Source organism: Amblyomma maculatum, chromosome 7, assembly GCF_055883805.1.
Source record: "Amblyomma maculatum isolate TAMU_Amacu chromosome 7, ASM5588380v1, whole genome shotgun sequence".
Taxonomy (NCBI): Eukaryota; Metazoa; Arthropoda; class Arachnida; order Ixodida; family Ixodidae; genus Amblyomma; species Amblyomma maculatum.
In genome coordinates, this window is record NC_139350.1 from 36117436 (window position 1) to 36133979 (window position 16544).

At 45.9% G+C, this 16544-nt stretch overlaps 1 protein-coding gene across 1 annotated transcript in view; it reads right to left on the bottom strand.

Annotated features, from left to right (window-relative positions):
* Nucleotides 1–15470: 15470 nt before the first annotated feature.
* The window catches only part of LOC146182982 (uncharacterized), a 109964-nt gene continuing 108890 nt past the window's right edge, over nucleotides 15471–16544 (bottom strand). Inside the window, exon 10 of the mRNA XM_084608316.1 lies at nucleotides 15471–15814. Within this exon, the coding sequence (XP_084464442.1) occupies nucleotides 15807–15814 (8 nt within the window). The 3' untranslated portion in view covers nucleotides 15471–15806. The remainder of the gene's footprint in view (nucleotides 15815–16544) is intronic.

The window sequence follows — 16544 nt, forward strand, 5'->3', positions numbered from 1 at the left end:
CGTGGTCACCCTTATTACAACGTAATTATTCTTAATCCAGCATAACCACCCTTAATCAAACGTAATCTGCTGTAACTTATGTTTATCCAAAGTAATCATCCTTAATCCCTCGTAAACTGCCATATTCCAGCTGAAACCATCCTAATCCATCTCAATCTGCTGTAATCTTACATTAAAGTGCTAAATAATTCGTAATGCGCCCTAATGCACCTTTATCGCTCACTACCCATTAATCACCATTACGCCTATAACTGATTACGGCGCCCAAAGCCGCTCCGGGAATAACAGCCGGCACAGAGCGTGTGCGAAACCGTGCCGACTGTCCAATTCCGTACAAAGAAAGAAACTTTGCCTAACTTTCTCTATCTTTATCCTCCCTAATTAACCCGTCATACAACTTTATCCACGCTTCATCGGAGTTTGGTTCATCACGTGCACGACGAACGAAGCCACTACCTTACTAGCACCACACAAGGCCTCCCAAGTTCTCTGATACGTTTTTTTTTTTCATTCTTGTGGTACGATGACAATTTTCCGGCCTTGCGATTTGTATACACTTCCCGTAATAATTACGCGCAGATGAATTAGCCTACTATAGGGACCGGACAGCTGAATGGGTGGCGCCGCCTCTCGGCGCATCGCTCAATCACAGGAATGCGCCGGCCCCGGCCGGCGCATTGCCAGCGCATTGAAGGTTACTGTTTGTCGTTGGTTTGTGTGGAAATTGGAAATCCTAAGGTCTAGATGACGTTGTGCCTGAATATATCCTGAAGAGAACAGAAAGTTGGGCTAGTTAATTGTGTGAATATGTCCAGTGAAATTAAGTCTGGTCGAACAAGGCTGGCGAAACGCGGTGCGTTGTTGGCTCCACTGGCAGCTACGCAAACTCGTCGGACGTTTTTAAGTCGATTCATTTCTACGGGTTTCCACAGAAGCATGAATGGCGGGTGACCTAAGCATGGTTCTTTGAAAGGCAAAGGCACGAATCTACGTATTTGGTTACTGTGTGGTCATGGAAAGCGCCGAATTTTTAAAATTCCGCTTGGTACCGGATGCTCTGTGCCTTCTGTTCCCCACGAGTGACGGCACGAGAGTCTCGGAACCGAAGCCGCACTCCTTCATCTGTAGTCACTTTATTGACAATTGGAAATCGAAGTAACCCAACAGCGTAAGTTACAACGCCAGCATTTCCCCGCCTGTGTACAAGAAAGCCCCAGCACGGAAAAAGAAAAGGCAGCTCCACCATCGTCGTTCGGGCTGCGTTACGACCTTCAGTGATGGGTAGAGACAATGTTTGTGCGCATACTTACGCTGACATAGTCAAAGATAATTTACTTTTTTCTCTTAACAGAAGAGCAGACAGGAGACATGAACAATCCCTATTGCCATGATCCTGTCATTTTTCCTCTTTTTGTTTGTCAACCAATGAAAATGCGCTGAGAGCTAGCTCTGCGTTGATACTCTTGGAATTTGTTAACATTTGTTTGTGGCATGTCCATTTCACCTAATAAAATCACTCATTTCACAGCTCAGTCAATACCGCATGGTCACAGAATCTGCTATCGGCTTCATATAAAAGTCGAACAAGAAAAAAAAATACGATTTAATTTGTGGAAACGAGCATAAACGTAGCATGTTTTTTTTTTTTTTTTTTTTTAATTTCGAAGGCCATGTAGCAGTTATTTTTTTTTTCGCATTCACGTTGCATCTGACGCGGCTTTACGTATTTTCTCAGCAGTGTCCATTTCCTGGCCCGCCTAAATACATGTGTTTCTCATCGGCGTTTTAGTGAACGTGAGATTTCTTGATTGTGGCGTAGTATGGCAAGACCGTTTTACCTCTCTCAGAAATTGATTCTAGGTATGGCCAATGTAAACAGATTTAGCAGCAGTCCGGCAAGCTGCAGTGACAAAGTTGTAAAAGGAATGGCTTTCAGTTATCCGGATCCCTTTACGTGCAAATAGAAAACTACATACATGGTCGTGTCCTCTCACACTCATCAGGTATCGAGGTCAGCTAGGTATCGGCCCCGTAAGTTCGTGGTACGCTGAGAAAGTAGACCACCTTAGCGAACGAGCCATCAGAGGGATTAATTTAACAATAGAACGCTTTCTTAGTTGTCGGTGGCTTATCTTACAACACATTACACTGTGTTTTTTTTTTTTTTCGATTGTATTTAACAGTTTGACAGTATTGGACTATTGCCTTCAGATGTTCAAGGCAGGTGCGGTCAATCGCATTGAACTTCCTGCGCTGAGAGAACGCTAGCAGGAAATTTAATTTTTTTTCTTTTCAAAACCTACGCAGCACGTCGGGAGAAAGGCATGCATAGTATAATATTTTCTAAGTCAATTATATGTAGCAGCTCCGACGTGTTCAACAAGAGCATTGCCGTATATGTGAAAATGATGCTGAGGTGGTATTACTAATTTGGCTTATATTATGATTAAGTTTGACGGTATCAAGGCCGGGTTCAGTGAGCTATTGTAGCGTAATTGTCCAGGAAGTCCTGGAAGTATATGTGTGTTTGCTATTCCAACCATAAATAGGATCCTACTTTTGTCTTGCTTGTTTATTTTTCTCCTTTTACAGCTCTCGTTGTAAGGTTGAAACTGGAATGTCTCTGAATCGTTTAAGCCTAGCTATTACCAAAAAAAGACAGGTGCAGAATCTTTTTTCATTTTACATGAACGCTGACCATTACAACTACCACGCTACACGGCTCGGCGGTATTTGATCTTCAGGCAGATTCAGACTAGACCTAATATAAGATAGACGCGCAGTGCAGGCGCAATTCCCGTCTTCGAAGTCGCCTTAACAAGTGCCTAACGAAGGTTTCCTAGCGCATGGTGAAATCATGCGCGCGGCATTTTCGAGTATATATAACAGAAATACCATGCGCCGGGCGGTTTCAAAACAACAACAAAAAAAAAAACACGCACACCCTGCCGAGAACGGCTTCTTTTTCAAGATTTCCCCGTCAAAAAAGACTCCTTGCGATTACTCAAAGCAGCTCAAAGCTCTCAAAGCCACACCGCAAAACGACGGGTAGGAACAGGCTCAAAAACGCCTCGCAGAACGGAAACGACTGCGCCGCTCAGCTGCCTCGCCATTCCGCTGTTTCGGCACTCCGCCGCGGGCGGCGCTGTTCCACCGAGGCGACGGTGGCGCCATACAACGGGTGCCCGGTCCCTATACCTTACTACACAGGAGGAAACTGTGCTGAGTCTAATTACTGATTACCGGCGCCTGCAGCCAGCGAATTCTGCACTAAAACCAACTGAACGCCACTGGCCTCGGCATTTTGCTTGCCAGCCCTCGCGACGGACAGCCCATTACCGAAGTAGTCACTTATCAGGAAAACCTAGCAGAAAAAAACTGCCAAATGCCCTAATATATATATATATATATAAGCAGATAAATGAAGGGGAAATGAGGGTGCTCGTTATAATAGATGAAGGAAAGAAGCCAACAGTCGGCGAGGCCAAGGAAAGCATTGGGGATTATACTTTGTCTTTCTTTTATTTTTTACTTGGATAATCACAGAAATGGGTAATGTAATCTAATTAGGGGAAAGATAATTAAACATAAAGTAGAAGAAAAAACAACGTGACGATGGTGGGGACCGAACCCACGACTTCCGAATATCGCGTCCGGTGTTCTTCCAACTGAGCTACATCGGCCGCTGCCCCCACTGTTACTTTCTCGGGTATTAATGTTGTCTGTATACAAACCTTGAGAGTGTTCACCAGCGCCACCCTCAACCATAGAGGCGGACATGGAACGTCCTGTGTGTATATTTATAAAGAGCATACACGACGGCATCCCCGTATTTCCCGAATTTCTCTACTTAGGTGCCTGGCGTCCTTGTGGCTTAACTAAGACGGCACCAGAGTCGTAATAGTACAAGCGACTTATCCATGTCTGCACTGAAGCCAAGTCTTGACTCCAGTCTTAAGTCTTGCCTTTCTAGCGGCCTATCCTTCAGACTCTATTTATACTTCTGGACTTAGCTAAGAGCCTTAAGATAATTAGCGGGCCCTGGTGTTGTTTTTACGCGATTTTTGCTGCAGTAAACCATGCAAGAACCAACAATGTTTGTTTTTATCATGTTACAGGCATTTCAACAACCTCCACTTCTCAGTGCGCTCGGCACGCGCGCTCCTTGGCAACTAGTTCGCTTTCCTGCCTACCTCAAGATAGCGTCACTGAGCCTTCACTCGACAGGTGCGCCTTCCACTCCAGCTGCCCTTTCATAACCTCCTTGGCTATCACTTTCATCCTTAGAAGTCCGCAAAGCTTATGAGGGCAGCGCCAAATTTCATATCTGCATTCATTCTTTTCGTTATCTCATCAGACTTTCCGTCAGTACATCAATCTACCGGATTTTCTTTGCCCCTTTGAGTGTGGTTTTGGCTTTGAAAATATATTAACACGCGCTTTTCAATACATATCCTTTCAGGCCAGGATGATGCAGGCTACACTTGGGCCAAGGACAAATACACGGAGAGTGCCGAACTGGTGGAGTCGGTGATCGGCGTCGTTCGCAGTGAAGCGGAGAACTGCGACTGGCGACAGGGCTTCCATCTCAACTCTCTGGGAGGTACCCCCGGATCTGGCATGGCCACTCTGCTCATCTCAATGATCTGTGAGGAGTACCTGGACTGCGTCATGAACACCTTCAGTGTGCTCACTTCCCCTAACGTCTGACATTGCCTTTGAGACACAATTTACGCGCCTTTGAATCTCATCGCGCAAGAGACGTTCTCAAGATATTCTCCTCGAAATTACATTCGCCGGTATGAGCGCGCCCATTTATCAGTGGACGTTTTGCGTCTTCCTCCGGGTTTCGAATATCGTTGTCGAGCCCTACAGTGCCATCCTGTCCATACACCACCCGGTCGAAAATTCCAACGAAACTTGCTCCATAGACAACGAAGCACTTTACGACATCTGCTTCCTGCTGTTGCTTTCGATGCGTGCCGCACACATATATTGCTTACAGGAGTTGTTAATTAGTCGCCGAATAGTGTTAACAGTGCGAGATATAGCCAGGACTTGATTAAGAGTGTACCCCTGGACACCGGTGCACACTTCAGCCAGTGCTTTGCGAGACAACTTGATACCTCTTAGTTGGCTACGCCGTCTTCACTGGTAAAGCTTCTCATGTATCCACAGATTTGTTTTCTTTGAATATGAAGAATTCTTTTCATGCACTGCTTGATATCTCCAGGTTGCCCACGTAACTTAGTGGAAGGATTTAAGAACTAAAATATTTTCAGACGGGAATGAAATCAGATGGAGATGGTTACCACTAGCCTCAGAGTACTGAGGCTATTTTGGTTAACCCTATTTAATCCTGTTAATCCCTCAACTTGTTAATATTGGCTGTAGAACACAACGCAGGGTTTAGAGCGTATACAGAAACATCTCAATAAATGTGATTCTACATGATGTGTATCACGTGTTCTTTTTCGTGTTCCAGAGAAATCCCGCCAAACGTGATGAACGAAACTCCGCGTGGCGATTGCGCTTCTGAACAACGGTTCTGTCAGGAAGTATGATAACCGTTAAAGGCAGACGCTGCTATTGGACTCGAGCGAGCGATTTTAACTCTCAGCACACATAGCGAAGTCGGTGAGGCGCGCCATGCTCAAATTTGAGTGCCTCAAGTCACTGAATCTCGGAAATAATAATTAGCTCTATTTTTTCGTAGAAATCAAGCAGTTTCATGCAGGCGCTACCGCTAAGTCATCATTTACATCTTGCAAAGTCATTGAAATAGGAAAAGTTCCTCAACCATCGAAGCCGCGCAACCGCGGCCGGTTCTTTCCTTTTGAATAAATGGGTGGATGAATAAGGCCAAATCATTTCAATGGGTCTGCAGCAGAAGATTCCACCTTGTCCTGACTGCTCATATAATTTGCTTAAATTCCTGCCTTGATTTTAACAGCCAAATAGCCTGAATATGGCTGTTTCTACCTCGCAATGTTTTTTCTTCAACAGTAACACTAAAGCTCATCCTTTTGTAGGTGGAATGCTTCGCGGAGTCGTGATACCTACAGCTCGCCGCAAAACGATGCTAGTGTCCCTTTATTACGAATATCTTACTCTACGGTTCAGCTGCTCTCAAACTTGCAATGGACAAGCGAGGTGCGATGCAGCCTGACAGGCTAAGACGAAGCGAGCAACAGGACGTTCTGCCACTTGTACTCTTTTGAGCCTCTTCATGTTGCCTAACGGCACAAATGCGTGTTGCTGACCGGGCGTCACCGGCAAAGCCTCCAAGACTGTGAAGGAAGAAAATTTTTGTACTCTGCTGAAAGGAGGTGATTCTCAGTAAGCATCATCATTTAACAGTGTCATCCGACGAATGCTGCTCTTTTGTCACCTTGCCCGTCCGCAGAATTGGGAGGCTGCTTTGTCCAGCACCAAGCTTGATCTCGAACATCGGCTGGTGACCTAGGCAGAATTCGCGACTATAGGCGTGACCTGGACGCCAAAAACAGCAACAAGGATGCCTGCAACGCTGCTACGTAATATTTTTTATTGCGGTACCAATACTATGCCAGGCTTGGGGCCCTCGCCTAATCCGTGGCCGCAGTCAGGAATGACCTCGAGCCGCAGTCGCCAAAAAGACGAAGCACAAGACGAACGCTCGGTCACCCGCAGCTAATGCTTTAGTTCCATATTCGGTTCAGCAGCTTTGAACCCTTTTCAATTTCTTCACTTTAAGCCTCTTTTCAATAAACTTTTTTCGCCACCAATACAACGAATACTGGAGCCGCAGATACATACGACAGGAGCCCTTCCGCTTTCCCATAAAATAACAAAACCACAAGAAGGGTAGTCTCGGCCATTTTCGCGGTCGAGCTCGACGTTCCATGCCCCAACCTTATAGAGTTGTACATACCAAACTTACATTTAGGTTAAGGAGAGAGGAAAAATAGACTAATAACGTCCAGAAAAAAACCAACTGCAGGTTTCCTGATTGCTGAAATAGAGGCAAACTTAAGTAAAAAGTATATTAATATTGGTGTCTAGGTGGTATGCACCACCCCGCTCTATACATCATCATCATCATCATCATCATCAGCCTGATTATACCCACTGCAGGGCGAAGGCCTCTCCCATATCTCTCCACTTAACCCGGTTCTGTGCTAGCTGCATCCACTTGACCCCTGCGAACTTCTTAATCTCATCTGCCCACCTAACTTTCTGCCGCCCCCTGCTACGCTTTCCTTCCCTTGGAATCCAGTTTGTTACCCTCAGCGACCATCGGTTATCCTCTCTTCGCACTACATGTCCTGCCCATGTCCATTTCTTCTTCTTAATTTCCACTAGAATGTCGTTAACTTGAGTTATTTCTCTGACCCACTCTGCACGCTTTCTATCTCTTAATGTTACCCCTACCATTTTTCGTTCCATAGCCCTCTGGGTTGTCCTCAACTTAAGTAGAACTCTCTTGGTCAGCCTCCACGTTTCAGCCCCATAGGTGAGTACAGGCAAGATGCAACTGTTGTATACTTTCCTCTTGAGCGATACCGGTAAGCTGCTAGTCATAATCTGCGAGTGCTTGCCAAATGCGCTCCATCCCAATCTTATTCTTCTTGTTATTTCCTTTTCATGGTCCGGATCTGCGGTTACTACCTGTCCTAAGTAGATATATTCGCCTACTACTTCCAGTATTTCGCTACCTATTGTAAACTCCTGTTCCTTCCCGAGGCTGTTGAACATTACCTTAGTCTTCTGCATATTGATTTTCAAGCCTACCTTTCTACTTTTCCTGTCTAGGTCATCAATCATTATTTGCAGTTCATACAATGCGTGTACAATTATTCTGCTATCCATTTATTCATAAAAGAGCAGTGGTAGGAGCACAACTCTGACGATTGTGGAATTTTCCCAGTTGAACTGACGCTATCTGGCGAAGCAGCGCAGCCGCATGCATTAAACTGCATTATGCATGCGAAAAAGAAATTAAACATACTTATAATTGCGGCGCACAAGTTTTGGTGGCCAACTGCAGCGGGCATCTCTGAAGCTGGCCAGCTTCACCGTCCCTGCTTGGTGTGCTGAGAGCGGAACTCGGCCGCAGGGGACCTTAAGGGTGTAGTTTCGCAACTGTCAGTATATTCTACTGTTTCATCTTAGCAGCAGTTACAGTAAAATCAACCTGATCATTTATTGCATGATCATTACACTCAAATACACACACACAGCGATATTATAGTGTCATGCACTTCTCACGGTTCTGTACTTGAGAAAGATGAGGTTTGGCGGTATAAGCAGAAGAGGAAGAGGAAGCTGGGTCTGTCCGCTCTGGCGTGCGCATCCTAACATTCAGCGCATCCTGGCTCCAGCGCATCCTAACATCCGTGTAAATAAACCCCGTAACAAGTGTGGTGGAGCTAGCGGGGTTAGATCATTACGGAACCTCTCCTACACCGCCGAAGCCGAAGAATTGCTGGGCTACCGCCCCTACGGACGGAGATGGCTTGAGCAGATGTTTCAACGCAGCCCATGCCAGCAGCACAACCGACCGCCATACAGCCTTATCGGGAACCCCGGAACTATTATGGCAAGCCTGGGGAAGACGTGGTTGACTGGATCACCCAGTACAATCGGGTGAGCAAATACAACCTCTGTGATGCGAATGCCAAGCTTGCGAATGTGGTATTCTTTCTTGAAAAAACTTCGCTAACATGATTTGACAATCATGAAGCATTCCTTACCCCCTGGAATTACTTCATGAAAGAAATGAGAGCGGGATTTGACTATGCCGATGCTCGAAAAAAGAGCGCTGAACATTCTTGCTCAGCGAGCGCAAGTACCGGGGGAGTCCTGCAAAACTTGCATAGAAGTAGTAGTCAAGCTGTGCAGAATAATTCTCGAATGTCTGAGGAAGACAAATTGGGCCACTACCTCATGGGAATAGCAGAAGACGTGTAGAGCTTTCTTGTCAGCAAGAACGATTTCAATACCACCGCTGATGCAACACAACACTGCCGCACGTTTGAATATTTGAATCGACGCCGTATCATCCCAAAATTTGGTCGGTTGCCTAATGTCACAACTGTCGCCAGTGTGGAGGTGTCTGAAGCGCAGAGCATGGCAGATTCCATTCCATTCGACACATCGTCCGCGAAGAGCTTAGGAGGCATCAAGATCATCATCATCATCATCATCAGTCTGACTATGCCCACTGCAGGGAGAAGGCCTCTCCCATATTTCTCCAGTTAGCCTTGTCAAGATATCATCAAGGCATCAATATATTGGGGGCCATGTCAGACCCGTCTAAAGTGGGACCTCTTCGGCAGACAATAACGCATCTTCTGCCTGTTATGCTTCCTCTGTTACATATCCTTGGGACATCCGATGCTCTTCTGGTTTTCGCCCGAACATCCAACCTCTCATCAACAACGTCTATAACAGCGAGCACTCTCGTCCTCCTCTTCGACTACATCCAGAACATGAAGCGTTTAATCCAAGTGACGATTAACCTTCTTCATCGAAGGAACGTGAGCCGCCAGTGTGTTATGCTTGTGGAATTATTGGCCACATTTCGCGTTTTAGCCACAATCGCCGTTCGTACCAGCAGTATTGCCGACAATGGGTGAACTTCCGTACAAGGTTTCCTGCTGACAATGATGATTTATATAGAACAACACCTGGCCGCAATGAGTACAGAGCAACAGCTAGCCGACAAGAACGCAGAATGGCGCTGAGCCGAAACTTATCACCGACCTCTGACCGTAGCTTGATATCGCCATCTGGGTGCCTACGACACTCCCCTTCTCCTCGACGATGGTTACCACCTCCTTGAAACTAGTGAGTGCAGCCGATGGAGTTGAGGTCGCAAATGATTCTAGCGTATACCTATGCCTCTACCCGTTTCGTTGTTCAAGAACCGAATTGAAGTGTTTGTGGGCGGTGTACGTGCTATGGCGCTGCTGGACACAGGTTGAACCATTTAAATTATAAGCTCCGCTGTTAAAAACTGCCTTAGTCGTAAAGTTATGTTTAGTTGGGATAGTGCGGCGACATTGTGTGGTGCTGGTGCGAACCGATTAAACCACTTGGAGTCTGTTCCGTGAGTCTTGTTATCACCGGCCACACATTCCGAACTGAATTCGCACTACTTGCTCGACCAACGCATGACATAATTCTTGGTCACGCTTTTCTGTAACAATGCGGGGCCACTCTCGACTTTCGCAACGGAGACATTTCTCTGAGTACTCGAATTGAATCTCCTTTGTGTGAAAATTCGAGGACCAATCCTAGAACGCTTTCCGTTTTGGCCGACATAGTGACTCCTGCAATGTCAGCAGAATTAATACAAGTTGTTATTTAAAGCTGTGCAGTGAGGCGTTCGACGCATTAGTTGAAGCACTAACCCTCAACTGCGTAAAGATTAGTGTTCTGATTTCCCGCTACCTTATCTGTCATGAATGGCCATTCTTATTTGTGGTCGACTAACTGCTTTAAAGAACCTGTTGTATTACCACGTAGCCTTAAACTTGCCATCTTTGACGAAGATGGTTTTGAATCAGTGACAGTGCTCAGCACAAACAATTCCTAGCTTACCGCATGCTCAGATGTAAATACGACAAAATTCTCTCCACCATTAACAAATCCCTGCCAACAAGTAACCGTCAAAGTTTATGGAAAGTTCTGTCGAAACATCTGCGGCTTTCGATTTCTCTTCGCACTCGCCACCATGGATTCCCACTTCCCGTACTCTGCACCGAATCAATACTGGGACTGCTGATCCAATCTATCAGAAGCCTTCTCGTGCATCCCCATCAGAGCGCCAAACAGTCAAAGGGCAAGTTCGTGATATGCTGCATAAGGGCATCATTCAGGAATCATCTAGTCCGCGGGCTGCCTCTGTGATACTTTTTAAAACGAAAGATGGCACATGGCGTTTTTGTGTTGATTATCGACGTCTGAATACGGTTACCAAGAAGGACGTGTATCCCCTGCCACGTATTGATGACGCCATTGATTGAATACATTCTGCTTCCTATTTTTCCTCAGTTGACCTGCGATCAGGCTATTGGCAGATTCTCATGCATCCGAAAGATAAAGAAAAGACGGTATTCATCATCCTAGATGGACTGTATGAATTTAAGTGATGCTGTTTGAACTATGTAACGCTACTGCCACCTTCGAAAGATTCATGAATACAGTTTTGCGCCGACTCAAGTGACACATTTGTATGTTTCGTTTGGATGATGAAGTAATATTCGTGGCTATTTTTCGTTGACACAACAGTGGATTAGAGATTGTCTTAGAGTGTATTGAGAAAGCTGGTCTGGTACTCAATTCCAAGAAATGTCGTTTTGGAGAACGCCAGACAGCTGTACTTGGACATACCGTAGACAAGGATAGGTCAATCTTGATCCGAAAAAGGTTGAAGCTATCACTTGGTTTAAACCACCGAAATCGTTAAAATAGCTAAGACGTTTTTTGGGGCTTTTTTTCCGGTGTTTTGTTTCGAAGTTTGCTGACCTAGCATATCCCCTCACTTGTCTTCTGCAAAGATGTGCCTTTCAAGTGGACTGCCAATTATGACCCCGTCTTTCGTCAGTCAAAATTTATTTTGACATCAGGACCGGTACTACGCTACTTCTGCCCATCAGCTCCACCAGAACTTCACTCTGACGCCAGCGCAGTCGAAGTTGGTGCTGTGCTTATACAGCCCCACAATGGCGATGAACATGTCGTTGTATAGGCACCATGCAGAAACCCAGGGGGCAGCACTCGCGGCGAACAGGCAGCGCCACGAGTGAGCGCCGGAACAGTTTGATAGGGAGACGCGCGGCCGCCTGGGCAGGGCGCGCGCTTAAAAAAAGGCGGCCTGCGCAGCGAAATGGTAGCAGTTTCAGCCAGCTCGAGCGACGTAGCGAAGCGCAAACAATGCGAGAGCCACACGACACAAGGCGCAGAGACAAGGACGAGCCCTGGCCGCCCGCTGGGCGTTTATTTCTAGGCTGGAAACACGCGAAACGGAAGACGACAGGAGAAGCGCGCGCAGTTGAAAAAGGCCGAACAAAAAACAAAGGGGGTGGGAGGGCGGGGGGCGTAAAAAACACGGTGAAAATGTAGAAAAATACAAAAAACATTTGTGGCGAATGCCCCTCCTCCAAAGTGTGGTACATACAGCTTCACAAAGGCCAGCTCGAACGTCCCAAGCTGGGGTGGGTGAGAAAAAAAAAAGAAAGCTGCGGGGAATCGAGCAGCCGAGAAGGACAGAACGAATATGGGAGAAGAATATGAATAAATGAATCTGTAGTCAAAGATTTACCCGGGCCTGAAATTGCCGCAAACACTTATATTAAGCAGATGGATTTTGAAGAGCTTTAGCTGTTTTCTGGTGAAGCGGTTGCCACTTTTCTCGACGATAAAGGTAAAGATGGCAGATGGCACGCGGTCGCTGATACAGCGACACAGCTACATGAGAATGGAAACTCCCTTACAGCACTGCATCAACGATCTACAGTTTCAAACACACATGTATGTCTTCCTCTCTGTCACATGCCAGAATTGTACCATGCTTGATTTTCTTTTTCGTCGAAAGAACGTCCTGCCTCATCCCGACTTGAATGCTAGTTTTCTTTCGTTTTTTTTTAAACGATCCTTAATGCCTCTTTAACGGTACTTTCAAGTCCTCTATCACAAAATTAGGTTTTGACAGGGGCAGGTAACAGGTGGCAGCCAGCCGCTCGACAACTTGTTTGGAGAGAGATGGCATGTAATGAATGCAAGATCTGTTCAGAGCGTCCACGAATAAGTAAAAAAAAATAATTAAATAAATAACATTTTTTTTTTTACTTAATTTTAACTACAGCCTCAATTGAGCAGTATCGCATGAGCAGTATATCATTCGAGGTTCGACAGCTCAGTAGACATTGAAATGTCATTGAAACAACTAAATGAATAAAGCGTATGGAATGGCATCTCCTGAGTCCCATCTACAGAGGAGGGCGAAGCGGACAGCGAAGGAAAAGAGAAAAAGGAACGAGCGGAGAGGGAGGAAAAAAATAATGAAAGCAAGCAAGCAAGCAAAAAAAAAAAGTTGCCAAGGTAAATTCGCGAAACTAATGCGCAAGACATAGCAAATGCGCCATTAAAACGCTCCATTCCTGTTGATCACTCTCTGCATTGTACTGGTGTGGTGCTTATACAAGCTATCGTAGACAGGGAAATATAGACCACAAGACAGCATAAATAATAATAATAATAACAACTGCATCCACGGGCGCGGCCGACTGGGCGCGCACGGCGGTCGCAGTAGTGCTGATGCCTATGAGTTGCCCAATTTCTTTGAATATTATTTTTTTCTTTGCGGGTTAAGAAAGGATGCTAATGCAGGTGAAGGTATAGTGTGTCCTCTTTCGGGAAAAATTCTTCCCGGTAAATCTGGACGCGGCAATACCCGGGCATGATTGCCAGCTCACTGCTCGTTGGAAGGCAGCGATTCACTTAGCGTCGCTTCGCTTCGTAAAGCTTATTCGGTGACGCGGAAAAATATTATCAGGCCAGTGAAAATGTGTGCAACAGCAGAAATCCAAGGACTGCAACCTAGCAATTCATTTGTGATCATAGAATGCCGCGAATCGAAAGAACGAACGGCGAATGCGCCCCACGCACAGCAGATAGCCGCGTCTCCGCTGCACGGCCGGGCGCACGTCTCCCTACCAAACTGTTCTTCCCGCCGCGAGGGGCGCGCGCGTCGCATCGCGAGTTACTCCTGCACGGTGCCTATATGCAAGCCGTTCTTTGAGCAAGGCTGAGCGTAATTACACTAATTGAATAGGATTGCTTAGCTGTTGTTTTCGGGGTGCAATAGCTTCGGTCATATCTTTATGGATGTGCATTTAAAATTTTTACGGACCATCATTCCTTATGTTTACTTGTAAACCTTCGTGACCCCTGTGGACGCCTTGCGCGGTGGGCTTTGCTACTCCAGAATTCAATTTTACTGTCTTTTAAGGATGGTCGTAAGCGCGGTGATGCTGACTGTCTGTCATGGTTGCCGCTTGAAACTACTGATTGCGACAATGAAATCATTGATAAATAAATAGCTGCTATCTCTCCAAGCTTCCCCAATGTTCGTGAATTCAAGATTTCGCAGCGGAACGACACGGCATTGGCGCCGATTTTTGATGCAGCAAGTTCCCGGAACACTACGACCTCATTCTACATTCGTGTCAGTCTACTATACAGGAAGAACTACTCGACAGCTGGTGCGCGGCTTCTTCTGGTAGTTCCTACAAATATTCCGTCTCAGGTTCTTCGGGTAATGCACGACTATGCCACAGCTGGACACTTGAATTTCGGCAGGACATTGCACAAGAGCAAAGAACGTTTTATTGGCAGAAAATGGGTCAAACTACTGAACATTTTGTGGCCAGTTGCGGCCAGTGCCAGCGCTTCAAGCACTCAACCTGCTCTCCGCCGGTTCATCTTCAACCTATAACGCCACCACGAACCCCATTCGAACAGGCGAAAATTGAACTTATATATATATATATATATATATATATTGCGCGGACTTTCTAGGGAAAGTGAGAGAAATGTTCAAGTGAGAGAGGTCGTGCAATGAACATTATTGTTTAGAAGGTGTCTAAGGTGCTACAACTTTACCTATTAAACTGCATATCAAGCCAATAGTGATTTAATATTGAGCAATTTAACGTAACGTTTTGTGCTGAAAATAAAATATAGTATCAGTAACGTTCTACTACAGCATCGAAATTATACACTATTTCAATCGCGCCCCAAGTCCCTTTTGTTTTCGAAACCATGGCTCGTTTTCTGTTGTTCAACTTGCATTTTCAATGAACAGTTTGCGTATGATACGTTGAAAACACTGGTTCTCTTTAGGAAAGACTCAGATACGCTGTCCTCCAGTCGCTACCAGACTCGAGGGCGACTATTTGGCTTGCGATAGTTTTCCTACTCTTGTGTTGCATGTTCGCTTTATGGCTTTGCAAATGAAACCTCACAGGAATTATTTTCATTGGTCACAAATTGCACAGCGCCATATCACAGGCGCCCACTACTTTTCTTCGAGTACGTAAAACGAGCAGAGTCATACCGCGGTGTCTTGCAGACCTTGCAGTATGACCATGTTTTGAGCGTCTGCTTGATATTAAGAAGAAAGAGTACCGTTGATCGTCATTAGTTGCCTGAACACCACCATCCTGCTTTTATATGCGAGCATGAAAGAAGCAGTTGAAGCTTGACCTGCTCGTCCCGCAAATCGGGTGTGTGCCGTGTACCTCGAATAAAAAACGCGTGATTTCCGGCCATTTCGTCACAGTGTTTAGCGTTCACCTCATGAAATATCCACTGCTTTACTGCAGGAATAAGCAATTTGAGCCTTTCAGTCGTGCCGATATTTTCAGGAAGCGTGCAATTATTGAGGAACTAAAAACTACAACCAGGCTAGTTTCATCTAGTTTTTTTATTTGTTTCCACCTTCTTTTATAAAAAAAAAACCCTGACAAGATGACAATCTCGCTAAGTACACCTACAATGAAAATTTAGTGCAAAAAAACGAAAAAAAGCGGCGAGGAATGGCCGCATGCAGTCCGGACAGCCGTCCCTCCAACACCTTCAGCACTGTTACTTTCAGGAAGCTGATATGTCTCGTCGGGTCGATGGTTTGTGATGATGCTTTTTGTCTTCATTAACCTCCAACGCAGCAGGATGACTGAAGCTGTGGAGGGAGGGATTGAGTGGAGTTTGGTTTCAAGGGACCAGGTTCTTGGCGTCAGCTTCCTCCCATCTGGGCATCAGGCATCTGCGAAGGCAAGAAAATATCCTCAAGTGTCACAATGTCAATGCCGGATAAGTCGTCGCAGGCCAGATAACAAAATCATGAGGGCACATTATCTGACGCAAAGCTGCGATAAACTCTTGCAAGCTCTAAATGCTTCCCGATAAATCTGCGCGAGTAATCTTACACTCGAAAACCACGTCCCTCCCAACACTCTACCTTGCGACTTTCAAACCCAAAAAGAAAACCAAAAGGTATATTTGAAAAATGACCTGCGGCCCAGAGAGAGGAAAGGTAGGTTCTATGATCCTAAACCACGGTGTCCTAAACCTAGGCGTCCTCATAATGACAGCGCGCTGAAGGCAGTACACTATACCCGTTTTTTTATTTTGCAGCCCTTGTTGGTGCCGTCAACACTGACAAGGGTGGATCCGCCAGGCGCGTGGGCAAATCAGTTTTGATGCTTCCATAATCATTATTTGGTAGTGCACCACGAACATGTCCCGCGATTGCTGCCAAGCTGTGCAAAGTATCACGGAGGAAGAAACACCGACGGCCGTGTCAGTACACCCTGCAACAACACACGCAGACTGTGAAAAGCAGCCTCTTGGCCTCACGTCGCTAGACCGCCGTTCCTTCATTATGCGCTTCAATGGAAAAATGCGTATGTGATGCAAGAGTGGCGGCCGGAGGACCTAGAAGCATGCCCAAGAACTGCACTACGACGGTTCGAAGATGCTCTTCTCAAAAGATA